At 33.3% G+C, this 17910-nt stretch overlaps 2 protein-coding genes across 2 annotated transcripts; one reads left to right on the forward strand and one right to left on the reverse strand.

The window, feature by feature from the left end:
• On the forward strand, positions 10327-11355 carry LOC109713203 (enoyl-CoA delta isomerase 1, peroxisomal-like). Its single transcript, XM_020237199.1, has one exon. It carries the CDS (start codon positions 10383-10385, stop codon positions 11052-11054), a length of 672 nt encoding a protein of 223 aa, XP_020092788.1. The 5' UTR covers positions 10327-10382; the 3' UTR covers positions 11055-11355.
• Positions 14016-16358, reverse strand: LOC109713297 (G-type lectin S-receptor-like serine/threonine-protein kinase At2g19130). The gene has a single exon (XM_020237301.1). It carries the CDS (start codon positions 16356-16358, stop codon positions 14016-14018), a length of 2343 nt encoding a protein of 780 aa, XP_020092890.1.

Raw genomic sequence — 17910 nt, forward strand, 5'->3', positions numbered from 1 at the left:
AATTTTTAATTTTAATTTTAAAATTAATTTACATTTTAAATTAATTTAAATTTTAAAATTTTGGATATACATACATATTATAAAAAAATGTGTATATTATGGAATACATAAAAAGAAATTTACGATGTAACTAAATTTAAAATATACTTGAAAATAAATCAAATTTAACAAATAAATCAATTAAAAACTAGATTTATGCCACGTATTTACCACTACAACAGAATTAGGTTATAGGGACACATGTTTGGGACATTTTTGAGTAAGTGTCCTATTTATCCTAAAACTTAAAAAAACATCTACTAATACCTAAATATAAAACCCAATCCAACCAAAAATAAAAGATTACTCTATTCAACCCACCACACCCAGTCCATTTGGCCCGATTACAAACAGAAAAGAATAAAAAAAAAAAAATCAATTACCATCTTTTCTTCTCTCTTCACTCAATCCACTGAAATTCTAGACGAAAAGCCTTTCCTGTCGTCCTCCTCCGCCACCGCAGCCAACGAGATAGAATTTCGGCGGTTGCTAAATGCTTAAATAAGTGTTGGTAAATTAGCAGCACTCTTTTAGATTATAGCGACACTCTTTAACTGTCACTATATACTTAGCGACCCCACATATAGCAACACTTTTTAAAAATATCGGTAATTTTAGCTAACAGCACTTTTTGACATGTACCTATATTTAAAAGTGTCACTATAAACCGTTTTTGTTGTAGTGTTAAATTTAAAATATAAATTAAGAATATACTTTAACTTTAATTTTTATACTTAAATTTGATTTCCTTTACAAATGTGAGAGCACAACGACATGCACTACAAACAATCAGTCGCACATCTTTGATTGTATGTTACTTTGTTGGACACATTACATCGTTGGTTGGTCACTAAACTTTTAATAAAATTTAATTTAGATCATTGAACTTAAATTTTGTTGTTGTATTATTAGTCATTGAACTTTTAGTAAAATTCTATTTAGGTCATTAAATTTTAAATTCTTTCAACTATTATTTGTAAAAAAATTCAATTAAAATTTGAGCAGTAACTTAATTGAAATAAAAATTAAAGTTCAATGCTTAGTTTGGAACAAAGTAAAATTTAATGATCTAAACAAAATTTCACCAAAAGTCCAGTGATCAATGGTGTTATGTACAGAAATTTTATTTGTAGGCTAAAGGAAGAAGCTCAGTGAAATATAACTGGATGGAATATTTTATCCTAGTAGAGTTATCAACTACTTCTGTCATTATATTTTCCGAATGAGCAATGCAATCTATAAACACGTACAGTACTTCATTCAATCAAAACTTTTTTTTTTTTTTTTTGAGAGATAGGTAGCATGTTATTCGGTTCGTTTATTTCAGTTAGAAATAAATTTAACTGGAAATGTAAATAAACTAGCTAGAATTCGAAGTCGGGACCTTAGGTACCAACCATCAAGCCCTTTACCGCTTGCTTTAGGGATGGTCGGTCATTCATCCAAAAACCTACATTTTTTTTTCACTTGTCTTACTATTTAGTTTTAATACTTCCCATTGTATACGTGTCTACGAATGTGCATTTTCCTTTTCCATTCCATACATGGCTATATTAATTTACTGCATTTGGTCTCATTAACTTNATTTGTAGGCTAAAGGAAGAAGCTCAGCGAAATATAATTGGATGGAATATTTTATCCTAGCTAGTAGAGTTAATAATTACTTCAATCATTATATTTTTTGATTGAGCAACGCAATCTATACATATACTTCATTTTTCCAAAAGTCTACATTTTTTTTTTCTTGTCTTATTATTTATTTTTAGAGTCAATTGCTTATATATTCCTGAAAAGTTTCTGACTTTCTGATTTATCTCTCTTAGAAGGCTAATATTGAAAATATTTTTTTTACGTTCCAACCTATTTCAAATATACTTTTAGAGTTAAAATCTGTTAATGAACTTTGTTATTTGTATAAAATTATTATTTTGCCCTTTCTAATATTTCATTCTATCATCACCGACTTTTCTTATTTGTCCTTAAATCAGGAGCACAAAAAGTATTTTGACTTTTGGTCTTTTCAAATATATTCCTCTATCATCACCAATATTTTTTATTTATCCTTAAATTAAGGGCAAAATTGACATTTTAATTTTTTTTAACTGTGGTGTGGTAGATATTTAACTCACGTTTAATCCAAGTTAACTTAACGGGTGGTAACTGGATAGGTATTTTGAAATAACGGAGAAACATATGAGGGATATATTGGAAAGAAAAAAAAAAGGAATAAATGAGATATTTTCGAAGTTTGAGGTATATATAGGCAATTATCTCTTATTTTTAGTACTTCCTATTGTATACGTTCTACGTGCATTTTCCTTTTCCATTCCACATATGGCTATATTTAATGCGTTCGGTCTCATTAACTTACTTACGTAATTTGCCTAACTGTATCTCATTTAGAAACTCTCGAATACACTAAAGGCGTGTTTGGTTCGAAGTCGGAGTCGGAATCGGAATCAGAATCAAAATAAGCTGAAATCGGAATCGGAATGACTCATTACCTAAATTTTGTTTTGTTCATCACCTGAATCGGAATTCAAATAAATCATTCCCATTGTCAGTGTTTGGTTCAGATGGATATAAAAAAGTAATCAAATTAATATACTAACATTATCTTTATAATATATTAATTTAAATTCAAATTAAATATTAAATATTAAAAATTTACATCAAAATTTTGAAATGATGTCAAAATTTTAAATCTATTTTTTAAAAAAAATTAAACTTTGAAGTTGAGTGGATAATTCAAAATATGAAACTAAATTTTGATTTATTCAAATTCAAACTTAAAATTACAATTTAAATTTTAATTTGAATCCATAAATTTAATTTAAGTTTGAAATAAAATTTGAATAAACTTTATATAAATTAAAATTTAATTTAAATTCAAATTCATAAGTTAGATTCGAAATACTTGATTAAATTTTAATTTTTAATTTAAGTTCAAATTAAAATTTAAAATTATATATTTAATTTTTAAATTTTAAATCATATTTTAATTAAAAAAGTTGAAAAAATAAATTTAATCCGAATAAATATCCATTCCGTCCGGATTCAACTTCTAATCCGGCCTTCTAGGCCGGATTGAAAAAAGGGGTGATTGAGCGATTCTCATTCCACTCGGGAATGGAACTCCCACATATCAAACATCCACAAATGAATTCACTCATTCCCATTCCGATTCCATGGTGAAAAAGAAGCGAACCAAACATGCCCTAACAGTTAAAGTATATCTAAATTGCACTATTAGGAGCCCAGCAGTCGTTGCACTCTCATATTGTTATATATCCATCCACCAAAATGATGAATGGTTTCGATTAGGCCCATTTTTAAGGTGTAAAATTAGCGGGTTAATAGTGGTGTTATATAGACCAAAATATGATTTGGATCAAGAAAATTTATTTTGACGAATGATAGCAAGATAGAATGCAAATATACCATGTAGATGAAGGCAAATTAATACATTAGAGTTGCCGAAGTTTCGAGGGAAACTTATGTACACATTAGTTCGTGGCTTCTTTGACAATTTTAAAAAAGTTTAACTCTTGAGTTTTCAATTTCTACTTCCAAAAATTGTCGTTGAGAGATATCTTTTAGTAGAATTAATTTGTGAATATTTTGTTCCTAAAATAATTTCTTATTCTCTTAGTAAAGTTTAATTCTCTAAGTTAGACATGTATATATATGTGGCTTCATTTGGTTCGGATATAAATAAGAACTGCTTATTTCAAGAATAGATATAAGTTTTATAAGTAGAAACTAGACCAATTTTGCGTTCCTAAGAATAAGACAAATAATATTTGAATGATTAGATTGAAACAGAGACAATAAGAATTATGATTTTAAGTTAAAAAATTTTAATCTAATTAATTAACATCAAATTAGGTTGTTCATATTTGGATGATTAGATTGGAACAGAGGAAATAAGAATTATAATTTTAAATTAAAAATATTTAATCTAATTAATTAACATCAAAATATTAATTAAAAATAATTTAATAAACTAACAAATTTATTAGCTATGAATATTGTATAAGATAATAAAACTATATTAAATAAATAAATAAGTAATTTTATTTTTTAATTAGTTAGTAAGTTATTTTAGTCAGATAATTAGCAAAATAATTAATTAGATTAGTTAAAATATTAATAGTTGATCAATATAAATATTAATTTATGAATAAACCTATGGATTTACCCAACATCTTTTGCTTGAAAAACCGTTTGATTCATTTAGAGGATGAACTGACCTCCAATCTAAGACGACCGGGCCTCTGAAAAGAAAAAAAAGAAAATCATATTAATTAAGACAAAGTAAAGAACAGATTAACCTCCTCTACATTCTTTGTCGCTCACCGTCTTCTCCGGCCTTTTGTGGCTGGAAATCTGGCCAAAGAGATTGAACTCTTATCATTTTTTTTTGTCTCTATACACTTTCTTATTTCATATATCATCAGTTGTTCCTCCAACTACTTCACTGCAGTCATCCAGTTTTTTATTTTTTATTTTTTCTGTTTAATCTCCTCTTTCCCTTAACTCTCCGAGCTTTTCTCTCATCCTTTTCTTCGGTAGAGCACTATAGGTTTTATTGTCAGATGTGACTCGAAGTCTACTATCGTTTTCACGTTCGGGTTTACGACTCGCCGACAGCTTCGCGGTGCGACCAATTTGGAAAAAAAAATTATGGAGAAAAAATGAATGTCTGTGGTGGGTACGGATCGGATCCGAAACCCGTTATGAGTTTTCTTTTTCGTTTGAGCGTTTGTCGTAACATTTATGAACATCGATCCTTCGAACTTGAAGAGGTAGCGGGAGCACTAATTGGAGCATTGGAGGTGACCAAACAAAATATATTCATGATCACTGCCTTCGACCGCGAGTTTGCGATTATTTTCAGAGCCCATGCACCCAAACTCCTCTTTTCAATGGTTTGCTCAAATCCAGCTCCGCACAGGCCTTCTCAAACCGTAACAGTGGTCTCATCCACTCAGAGGGGCCTCAGCGAGTATATTCATTAATTGGCCACGGACCCTCAGAAAGTACAGTAGACGAGTCAGATTTTGTTAGTACATCTGAAATTTAGGCTTATCACAGGGAACATGGTACCATGTCTCCCAAATATGTATGTGTGCCATATTCTGGACATTTAATTGCAAAGTCTAGCTAGTCAGGATATTAATTAACCTCCCAACCAAATCTAGTATTTCGGCCGCTTAATTGGCTCCTGCATTTTCTAGAGCATCTTCATCCGTGGCGACGTGATAATCAGTATTGGCCTTGAGCTTAATTGTTGAGGACCGCATCTAGAGTACGTAACCCTCTCCTTCGCAAGGTGGGATACGTACGTGGTCCTTAACTTAATTTCCAGCAACTTCACAATTATTTTTTGTCTTACATTTACGGCTGAATTTTTTTTTTAAAAAAAATAAACAAAATAAATAGCATGCAATCTTTTCTTCAAAAAAAATTTGTTTTAGTTCAACACATTTTCTTAGGATATTGTCTTGGACATGATGTATCTGTATATAATGCACCATATTTAATTTTTGATATTGATTAATGCATTAAAATTAAAACGTAATTTCATATATGTAACCTACACCTTTAAAAAGCTTGACTTGAAGAATCTATTATCCAGTAATCAAGTAAGCTAAAATATGGGTTTAGTTTTAAAAAAAACGCACATATTAAATGTAATATATATATATATATATAGAGAGAGAGAGAGAGAGAGAGAGAGTTGAGCTAGAATACTATCAATAGTAAACGAGCCGTTTTACTACCGATTTGTTTTCGATGATAGAACTTCCAAATTGACGATCAGCTCCGTTGAACATGATCTATACCACTTGAAGTGTTTAGAAATCAAATTTCAAATCTTTTCGACATCATTTGCCTAATGATCAAAGGGTTTCAAATTTTGTAATTTTAATGGTTGATCAGAGGCGTTTTCTCGTTTAACGGTGTAAAGATATCCAAATTAATTGAATTTTTGTTAGAAAATTCTTTAAACTATTTAAAACAAGATCTATACTCTTGATCTTGATTACAAGACTCCTATCGTCATTTTTTAAAGAGTGTTCATTTTCAGTCATTCATTTTTCTGTTCACTTGATGGATAAAAGAACAATATCGAAAGTGCGTGAAATTTGATTTCTAGATAGTTTAAANTATATATATATATATATATATATATATATATATATATATATATATATATATATATATATATATATATATATATATATATATATATATATATATCGAAATAATAGTAGTTTGAGAGTAAATTACTACATCACATTAAAAGTATGTAATAGCCATTTCAACTGCTATATTATCTCAAAAATTATAATTATTTAATTATTACATCACCTAAAAAGTTGGTTTGATAATTAAATTAGTAGTTAGATCGATCATCTAGCAGGTAGGCGTATCATTTCTAGAATTTGATGTAATAACTAAATTAGTTAATTACTTTATTGATTTATTTAAAAATATTGAAAAATTAAACAAAGTGATATATATATATTTAAAATAGAAACTAAAGTCTAGTAACTTAATTGAAATAAAAAGTTAATTGCACCGTCGGTCACTGAACTTCAAGTGAAACTTCGTTTAATTCAATGAACTTTATTTTTTATTCATTTCATTCATTAAATTTTGATTTTAATTTCAATTGTGTAACTTTAAAAAACTTCATATAATTTTGAACAATGCTACTTCTACACCATCAAAGGAGGATAGGATACGTGGATCGTAAGCGCTAACAAACTATTCCAAAAATACGTACTGATAAAAAGGATGCACTCATTATACTTAGGGACTCAGTCACAGTGCTCGCAGACTTCAACCTAATTCAATCCTTCTGAACATTAGGTCTATTGTTTAGTCTTTTACCGTTATGTTTCTTGTGAGCCGTACTTCCACTTAACTTACTAGACTTACCGAACTTAACTTATTAATTTTTTAAATTTATTACTTATCATGGAGCAGAATGTTGGACATATTTTAGTCCAATATTAAATAGTCAACAGGATATCCACCCCACACTTGAATGGGTGGGGTGTATATTCTAATTTTTCAAGCACAATGATAAAGAGACAGTTAATTAATTTAGTTTCCACGACATTTTTTAGAGATGTCGCCGCTACAAATGTCTCTATTGCCAAATAACTAGGTTGTCTGGTGCTATCAAATTGCGTTATTGGTATGACATCATTGGTAGTTGAATAGTGATAACTTCGAGACGACGTAGTAGCTGAAGTGACGAACGACTATCTTCAAATCATGTTCTCCTCCAAACACTCTCCAACCGACCGTAGCGCAAGAGATAAATGATTTGATGATTGATACCCGATGTTTCAAATTTGAATCCTACTTGATTTATATTTTTAGTTAAGTTTATTTCTAAATAAAATAAACGAAGTAAATAGCTTGCTATTTATCTCTCTCGCAAAAAAAAAAAAAAAACTTTTCCCGTTACGCTTGCACATTTGGTACATCTTTGTGTGAAAAAATCGTCCCATGAGGTCGTATTTGTAGTAAAATTTGAACCAAATCAAACAACTAGCACGTTTGCTTCACAGTTTATAATATTTCAGTATTCTTTTGTAATTTCTGTTGAAAATGCTCAAATCATTAATTATCGTTGAACTTAAGTTAGATAGTTGCAAAAGGTGTTAGCAAAATAATAAAATTAATGTTAATTTCTACGTGATAGATATGGTAGATTATTATGAGTAATTATGAGATATTCTCATTAATTTTTCATATTTGATGGATTCGTTAGAAATCCATTAATAAGAATATACCAGATTTTAAAAATCCTCCAACCCAAGTGGTTTGATAAATTAGTAACAACTTATTATTTCAAATATAAAATATATAATATTTTTAGAATATTATAAACATTGAAGCAAACAAACCCTAATAGGGACAATATTTCAAACCATTTATATTTTTCCTCTTTTTGAGTGTGATTCAAACCAAATCTAGTAACTAATGACACAAAATTTGTCACCAAAATCCGATTTAATTTGGTTATTGAGATCCTTAAGCAACAAATGTTTTTAGATTTAATTTTTATTTGTCTCTCCTATCTAATTGGTCAACTTGNCTCAAATATATATTTTAGAAACTCAATCTCTCAAATAAACCCTGAAAATAGGAATAGAAAAAAAAAGGAAATTCTTTTAATCGTATATTTAACGTTTTAAGGACATATTTGAAATAAAGAATTAATAAAAACAATTTAGCAATTTTATAAGAATATATTTGAAATAATGAATAATAAAAAAAATAAGGAATTTTAGGCCTGAGTACTTATATTATCCTTTTCTATTAAGTCGTATTCTGTTGTGATGCTAAAATCTAGAAGTAAATGAGGTCTTTTACTAGTGCATCATTTCCGCTGATAGGACACTTAAATCAACAACCAGCACCATTAAATTTGATCATGACCATTTGAACTTCTTAGAGTTCAAATTTTATAATTTTTCTACGTATCATTTGCTTGCTATTCAAGTGGTGTAGAAATTGACTACTTTTAATGATTAATATTTTAGTGAATTTGGGATCAGTTAATTAGCAACTAGACAAATAATGTTGTAAAATCACAAAATTTGAGTTTTATGAAGTTCAAATAGTCTAAGATCATATCTAATGGCGTCAACCCTTGATTTGGATGCTGATTCAATACCTGAAATGATTCGGCAGTAAAAACCTCAATTTCTAGCTTTATTCTCTCTTCACAAATATTTTATCAATATATTATTATTTCTTATTTGGTTTCCCTTTTGTATAGTAGTACAAACGTTTGCTGAGGAGTAGGATTTGTGGATAAAATCCAATTTTATATTTTTGTTTCAAAACTCTAATAACTAATTGTATCAGAGAAGTTACTAATTAAAATCAGAATAGTTTGCGGAACAGAATTCTAATAATGGATGTCAGAGCGGTTACTAATTTATATCAGAGCAGTTTGTAAATTCTCAGTAGTACCATACGCCACTGCACACCAAATGCGTGAACTTAGTTTTGACCAATTAAGTGGTTAAGTTCTGATATAGAGAATAACTGATAGTAGTCATATTTTATTATGGATCGAGAATGACAAATAGTAGTCATATTTATCATAGAGAATGACGAAAAGACTGGTACAATATTATTCTCCATACATTTTTTTTAAAGAGAAAGATGGTACATATACTACTTGCTTCGTTTATTTTTTAAAAAAATAAATTTAGTTTGCAATATAAAGTAATACTATAAATTTGGAATCTTGGGTATCAACTTTCAAATCTTTTACCATCTGTGCTAGTGACAGTTGGCTACACATCTTTCAATGTATATTATTTTGTTGGGTAAATTAATCATATTGGTTGGTCGTTAAACTTTAAACAAAATTTCGTTTAGACCATTGAATGTTAATTTATTTTATAAAAAAATATATTAGTAGTTGTTGAACTTTTAGTAAAATTTTATGTAGGTTATGAAACTTTAAATTCTTTCAATCCTTATATATTTTGTACAAAAAAGAAATTTATTTAAATTTGAGCAGTAAGTTGATTAATGAAATAAAAATGAAAGTTCAATGTCTTGTTTGGAACAAAGTAAAATTTGATGATCTAAACAAAATTTCACCAAAATTAAGTTCAGTGATCAATGATGTTATATATGTAGGCAAATTTTTATTCGTACGCCAAAGGAAGAGAAGCGCGGAGGAATACAATTGGTCGGAATAGTTTATCCTAGTAGAGTTATTAATTTGTTTTATCATCATATTTTCCCACATTGAGCAGTTAATGCTATCCATATGCACACTCTACTCATCCAAAAACTATAGTATTCCTTCACTAGTCTTATTATTTACTTTCAATATTAAATATATTAAAAAATTATATATGATTCTTAGATGAACTGCGACCATTTTTTTTTTATTATTTTGTCTACGTGCATTTTGTACTTGTGTAAAAAATTTATATATATTTTATTATTATTATTATTATTTTTAAGAGAAATGTACGTAGTATACTATTCGTTTCGTTTATTTTTTAAAAAAATAAACTTAGCTGAAAATATGAATCAGCTGGAATTCGAACTTCGGACATGGAGTACCAACTATCAAATATATTGCAACTTGTGCTAGGAACAGCCGGTTATTTTATTATTATTATTGTTATTATTTGTCCTGCGGGCGGCGGCTGGCGAGTTCGAGTACCATCGATTGTCTATAAATAGAGGCAGCCTAGAAGCAGCCCTCCCACCCATCGATCGAGAGAACAAACATATATATATATATATAGGCACATATAGCGAGCTAGCAAGCTAGAAGAGCCATGACTTCGAACTTGGTGAACTACAAGATTATCTACGACAACGTCGCCTTGCTGAACCTGTCGGGGACGGGGAAACACCTCGTCAGCCTGGCCCTCATCAAAGATTTCGACACAGCAGTCAGGAGGGCCGTCAATGACAAAGTGGTCGGCCTCATAACCGTCCACAGCGGCAACTGCTTCTCGGGCGGCCTCGACTACGATTCGGCCCCCGAGGCGGTGTTGGTGGGGGCGTTCGCGAGCCTGATTGCAAGCCTCATCAGGCTGCCGTTCCCGACGGTGGCCAGGGTGACGGGCCAAGCGTGCGGGGCAGGATTCACGCTGGCGCTCGCACATGACTACTTGGTGCTATCGACTGACTCCACTGTTAGTCTGTGCCAAAACGAGCTGACTGAGGGCCACGAGGTGCCGTCGTTCGCTGCTGCGCTGCTGTTCGGCAAGTTCCCGCGGTCGGTCGCTTGGGAGCTGGCAGTGTTGACGGTGCCAGTTATTCCCCCAAATTACTCGCCCATATCTGACTACGTGAAGAAGTACGTAGGGTGGAGCATAGATGATGTTGCGACAAAACTGCTGGAGCCAGCTGCTGGCCGCGTCGGCACCGCTTACAGTGCCGTACGGAAGAGTCTGCTGGCCGAGTTGTGGGCGTTGGTGAAGCCCACAACAACTCAAGCCTAGTTTGGGCCTGCATGCACGCATGCATGGTCGATCGCCCCCTCGATCAATCGTCTCGCGTAGTATATATATATATATGTACGTATATATCACCGTTAGCAGGTGCGTGTCTGTTGGCTTCGAGTCCGAGTCCGAGTCCGAAACAGTAATTTGTTGTGCTCGTATTTCCCTTTGAATAAAATAGGGGGCGATGTCCGTCGAGTCGGTCTGTGTCCTCGGCCCTGTACTGTGCTGGGATGTTCTATATATATGCTTGTACTGGTAATGAATTATGCTTGTGCGTGTGCGCGCGCGTCTTTATTTATTTTCGAGTGTTTGCTAGCTAGATCTTTAATCCCTGCTTAAGATTATATTTGAACTCGACCTAATTGATCTGCTCAGAAAACACCAAGCCCAGTACGGTCTGGATTGGGCCTGGTCCATCGAACCATTTGGAATTGCGGCACGGCTTGGCCAGGTCCGATGATCATGCACTTGTTTCTGTCCTGGCTCGAGGCCGAAAGACGTAAAGTGAAGCGCTCGGCGCCATAGATCGATGCACTTGGGACTCGAAGGACAATCATCAAATTGTAAAGACAATATGAGAAAATTGAAGGACTAACGAGTTTTATCAGGTTCAAACACTAAATTTTCAATATGACAAAAAGTAACTGCATGTGAACGACTATATATATATATATATATATATATATATATATATATATATAGAGAGAGGCTACTATGGGCTATCAGAAGCACCGAGCTTTCTATGCTTCCAGCTCGTTTTCGATTTGTGACTTTCGAATCGTCGATCGGCTCCGTTAAACTTGAATCTAGAGTATTTGGAGTACCTAGAAAATAAATTTTATTATTTTTCGATATCATTTGCCTAGTGATCGAATGAGCTCAAAATCAACAAATTTCAATGGTCGTAGTGTGCCGTTTGCAAGTTTAACGGTGTAGAAATATCCAAATCACGTGAAATTTTGATAGAAAATTCTTTATACTATATAAAACAAGATCAATAACTTTGATTTAAAATTTTAATGTCATATTATTACATTTTGTAAGATTTTTATTTTCAGCCGTTGATTTTGAACCCCTTCGTTCACTAGGCAAATGATATCGTAAAATTATAAAATTTATTTTCTAGGTACTTCAAATACTCTAGATCAAGTTTAACGGAGTCGATCGACAATTCGAAAGTCGCAACATCGAAAACAAGCTGGAAGCACGGAAGACTTCGTGCTTCCGATAGCATAGTAACCTCACTCATATATATATATATATATATATGAGGTTACTATACTTCTGGAAGCACGCTCGACCCGGTTTGTTTATATACGAGAGCACAGGAGGCGCGATCTAAACATCGATCACATGATGAGCAATCCAGCTGGCAAGATCTGCTAGCATACCAGATATTTTATTTAGTTATATAAACTGTGAATATCCCCACTTTAAGTGGTAAATATTATATATACACATCCTCGGACTGAAGATGTTAAGATTTCCTTAAATTTTTATATAGTTTAATTCTAGTTAGATTAGAATAAATTGTAAATTTGTAATAAATAAATCAAGTAGAATTTTGTTAAGATTTCGTTAAATTTATTGTTTAATTCTAGTTAGATTAGAATAAAAATTTAAATTTGTAATAAATAAGTCAAGTAGAATTTATATCTAGACTAGGGTACGTAAAAATTTATATATATATATATATATATATATATATATATATATATATACCCATCTAATCAATTATTTTTCTTAAATTTATTCATCTCATCATCATGATTATTAAAAAAATATTTTTATTATATTTTTTTTCAAACAAAAAGATTTAGTTAACTGAGTATTGATAATATGATATATATAAATGTTACGTAGTAAACTTTCTCTATAATGAGAAGGAAATGAGAAGGAAGTCTATATTATAGTACTTACATCATGTCATCAATAAACAACCAATTATACCTCTTCATTTCTAAATGATGCGATGGTTGAATCCAAATAGACAATATGATTGGTTGGAAATTCTACGTCAGTAATATAATTATTGTATTTAGATTTTTTTTCCTTTAATAAGATCTTTACTTATATACTTTTCTAATTATGGTGGCGTAAATGTCGCGCTACATTGTTCCCCCTGACCCTCATGTTCCAACTTTAATATTAAAAAAAGAAAAAAAATCAAATGAAAATCCGGTTCGTCCAATGACAATGATGTCCCTTTCAATCACACCCGATCGGCCAACCGACAATCCAACGGCCAACCGACCGTCCCTAAAGCAAATAACAAAGGATTTGGTGGTTGATACTCGAGATCCGAATCTTAGTTGATTCACATTTCTAGTTAAGTTTATTTCTAAATAAAATAAACGAAGCGGGTAGCGTGCTACCTATCTCTCTCTCTCAAAAAAAAAAGAAAAAAAGAGAGACAATCCAACGGTCACGGCGCAATATCAACCTGCTGCTAATTTTGGAAAGACATTGCGTGGTGGATCCCACACGTAAACATGAAGTCTCAGCAACTAGATTTGGAATCACCAGGAACAAAACAAACAACACTGCAGCTAAATTATATGAGAATATTACTAACCGTACTTAGCACAAATAGTAAAAAATTTAATGGTTGATATCTCATGATGTCTCAAATTGAAAACTTAGTTGTTTCATGTTTCCGGCTAAATTTATTTTTAAAAAAATAAAACGAAATGAATAGTATACTATCTTAAGCTTCTTTTTCATACATAGAATTTTACGGAACTTTAAAAATATTACAAAAAATACTTGACAAACATAAGATAAAAAAGAAAAACACAAGAGATGTATTACACATATTGAAATCACCTCACCAAAGCATATTCAATTGAACGCGAGTCATTACTTAAAAATAATAAAACATCTTCATTAAGAAAAAAAAGAAAAAGAAAAAGAGAGAGTACTAATTGAGCCATTCTCGTGGAGGACCTATTTTAATCCTTATTCGGTGAAGGAATCGCTCATCAGATCATCGAGACAATGCCCACGTACCTGAGTATCATTTGAGCCATTCTCATCCCACACAAAATTACACAGGTATGTAGGTATAGGAGGAATGTTGACCTCTTGAACTCCCTCCAGCATCTGAACAACTAGTCCCATTGCTGGCCTACTGCTTTCAAGTTCTTGAATGCACCAACAAGCAACTCTACATGCTCTTTCGAGCTCTTCACTGTAAGCTTCACCCTTCAAATTGTTGTCTAACAAGCATGCGACCTCGCCTTCGTGGATTTTCGCCGCGGCCCAAGTAGGAAAATACACATACGTTCCGTCTTCCGACCTCTCCGTGTTTCTCCTGCCGGATATTATCTCAAAAAGCATCATCCCGAAGCTATAAACGTCGGCCTTGTGCGTGATAGCTAGCCCCGATATCCACTCCGGCGCGAGATATCCTATTGTCCCCCTCATAGTTGTCAGGACCCGGCTTCCGTCTCTCGTGAAGAGCTTCGCCATGCCGAAATCTGCGATTCTTGGACAGAATTTCTCATCCAAGAGTATGTTTTCCGGTTTAATATCACAGTGTATGATGAAGTCCTTGCATTTCTCATGGAGATAAGCTAAGCCTCTCGCAATTCCAATTGCTATTCGGTATCGCTGGTTCCAATCTAAGAAGGTATCGGAATTAGTTTTTGAAAATAAGTGAGAGTCTAAAGAGCCGTTCGTCACGAACTCGTAGACGAGCAATCTTCTAGTTCCTTCCGCACAAAAGCCGAGGAGGCGAACTATGTTAATATGTTGAATCATGCCGACCGTGATCACCTCTGCTCTGAATTGCTTCTCTCCCTGCCTGAGTCCTTCAAGTTTCTTCACGGCCACAAGCGTTGAATCACGCAACGTCCCCATGAAAACACTTCCGAAGCTCCCTTGGCCCAGCTTCTTTGAGAAATTCTTGGTAGCACTCTTCAGATCAGAGTAGAAGAACACTCGAAAACTCTTCAAATAAATTGGGTCTGTAGTGCGCGATCTTTTCTTGCATCTCCAAGTAACGATCAAACCGACAGCCAAGACAGTCGCAGTCCCTAATACTACACCTAAGGTCAGTCCTATCGGCGGCCGCTCTGGATGCTTATTTCTTCTCCGAGAATCTATTTCTGTTCGTATGCTAATTGACCAGCCATCTGAGCAATAATCGCATTGGGTCGAATTGATCAAATCTCCGTGCCACAACTTGCAGTCGAAACGAAAAGAGAAAGCGGTGCAAGAACAATTGCTTGTGCAGGCAGATTCACATCCTTCATAATCATTGGCAGGGAAACTTTGAGGATTATCAGGAAATCTCTTTAAAAAATACACCATATAGCTCGAATTCTCGTTCTTGCAATTCAGAGGGATAACTCTACGACATCCACTGCTGTAATCCCCTCCTTCCCAAGATTGTGGGTTTGTCGGTAAAAACCCTGCTGGGCATATGCATTGCATACTTGCTGTGTCACAGATGCCAAAAGGCCCACAGTAGAAACCAACACCGCAGGAATAAAAGGGATACTTCTGAATTAAGAGCCCCACGGGGGGATTCTCTGACCATTTATACCTGTTAAGCCCATTAATATCCAAAAAAAAAATAGTGTAGCCATCTATGCCATGGAAAGAGAAAGTGCCTTTTTGGCTATCTTGATGAATATCTATCACGGTAGGAACAGCTAAATGCTGGACAGAGTGATCATACTCACCTGATCCGTTCGTTTGTAACACGAACTGGGGACTTCCAACTGTCTCTACATCGAGTGAAAAGTAGTAGGAGGTTAAGAAGATGTGATTCCCGGTGGACCGGTCAAACCCAAGTGGTGCTCCTGGGAGCCACGTATCGGATGGGTGATCAAAGCTCTGCCATAACACATTTGAAGCGTTAAGTCCATCTCGCAGAACGAGGTTTCCGCTGTCTAGCAGAACTGCAACTGTCGAATTACTCGCCGCCGGTGATGTCACGTTGGTCGACCAAATTAAACTGCCATCTTTGGAGAGGAGGATTAAATTACCGTCATCGGAGATACTTAGCTGCAAATCGGCGATGGTGACTACGGTGCTATCTATATATGCAGACCAAACTGTGAGCCCGAGATTATATTTCCGGCACCAAATGGTAAGGCCAAGTATGTAGATATCATCTGGCGTGGGCACCCTCAGCTCGAAATCTCCGTTTTTGGAGACGATGGACTGGTTACCGGCGAGAGGATTGCCGGCGGTGATGGTGTCACGTAGTGCCACGACAGCACGGAGGTTGCAACAGCAGAAAACAAATACGGAAGCGAGGAGAAACAGCAGCTTTGGCTCTTCGGAGTTCATCAGAGGTCTCTTCAAGAGAATCTGGGGATTATTTGCAGAACAAAACTCCGCATGCAGCAACCTCAAACGAAGATGATAAAAAGATCCAAGTTTTCGAAATGCGCCTTCTCTTGTTTGGTTCATGTGCAAAATTTGTGGAGCACACTAAAGTTTGAATCCTATTGGTGGGCTCGTATGCAGCTTCCTCCAAGTCAAAGTGGTAGACTCTCTTGACCGACTCTTTACTTTTCTACAGTCAAATTAAGTGCCCATCTTTCTAGCACGAGGACTCTTTTTTTTTTTTTTTTTTAAATGCTATTAACACATACAAAAAATAGATAAATATTTTACTGTTCATAGTGCAAGGGTTTAGACAACCATTTTAAAAACATACAAAAAATAGATAAAAATTTTACTGTTCATAATGCAAGGGTTTAGACAACCATTTTAAAATTTTTTATATTTATAAAGTAAAAAAAATGATAAAATTACGGTAGAAAAATTGACCCTTCAATGGTATGAATGGATGAGTTCTTGGCAAATATTTGCTCCTCTTAATTTTAACATCCCAAAACCTTTTAATATAGAAGATTTGGGACATAAATTTAGAATCCCTTAGAACGAAGAGAATTATAAACTACATATAATACCGTGTTATCCAAAATATAGTTATCATAAAAAATAATTCGGCGTTAAGCTTAACGGTATATACTTTATTCAGTCAATAATATAACGGATAAAAATCGATTGAGATAAGGGTCAATGAAATGTAATGCGGATCCAATTACTCATTCATTTCACCCAAAGTAGCGGTGTAAACAAGCTGAACACGAGCGAGCTGGACGTCCGCCTCATGTTCGCCTCGTTTAATAAACGAGCCGAACATGAGCTAGCTTGTTAAAGTATCGAGCCGAAAAATTTAGCTCGTGTTCAGCTCGCTGGCCAACGAACAATAAGTTAAAAGGATTAGATTGAATATATATAAAAAATAAATTTATAAAATCTTATCCATTAGACTTTGATCTAATAGTTGAAATTTTACATATAAATGAATCTTTTTATAATTAAGCTTGTATTTATATTTTTATTTTGCTAAAAATTAAATAATAAAAATATATATTATATATATAATTATTTATTTATATATATAAATATAAATTAAATAAATTATATAAATATAAAATATATGTATTCGAGTTGTTTTTGAGCCGAACACGAGCGAGCTAACCCCAGCTTGTGTTCGACTCGTTTAATAAACGAATCGAAAAATTCAGCTCGTGTTCAGCTCGTTTACTAAATGAACGATTCGATTTCAAGCTCATTTCGAGCCGAACACGAGCTGGCTCGCGAACAGCAAGCTAAATTGCCACCCCTAACCCAAAGTAAATCTTAACACATTGGCCTAGATCGTGACACATTATTTGTCGAACACGAACCATCTAGCCAGTGAATAACCATCCATCCACTGGGCCTCAACAGTGGATATCTAGTCCCGTCTCATTTAATTTTGTTGGAATAGTCTACTGCTGTGAGATCACCAAATCCATTATTCATCATTTTTTACAATATTAAA

Source organism: Ananas comosus, linkage group 7, assembly GCF_001540865.1.
Source record: "Ananas comosus cultivar F153 linkage group 7, ASM154086v1, whole genome shotgun sequence".
NCBI lineage: Eukaryota > Viridiplantae > Streptophyta > Magnoliopsida > Poales > Bromeliaceae > Ananas > Ananas comosus.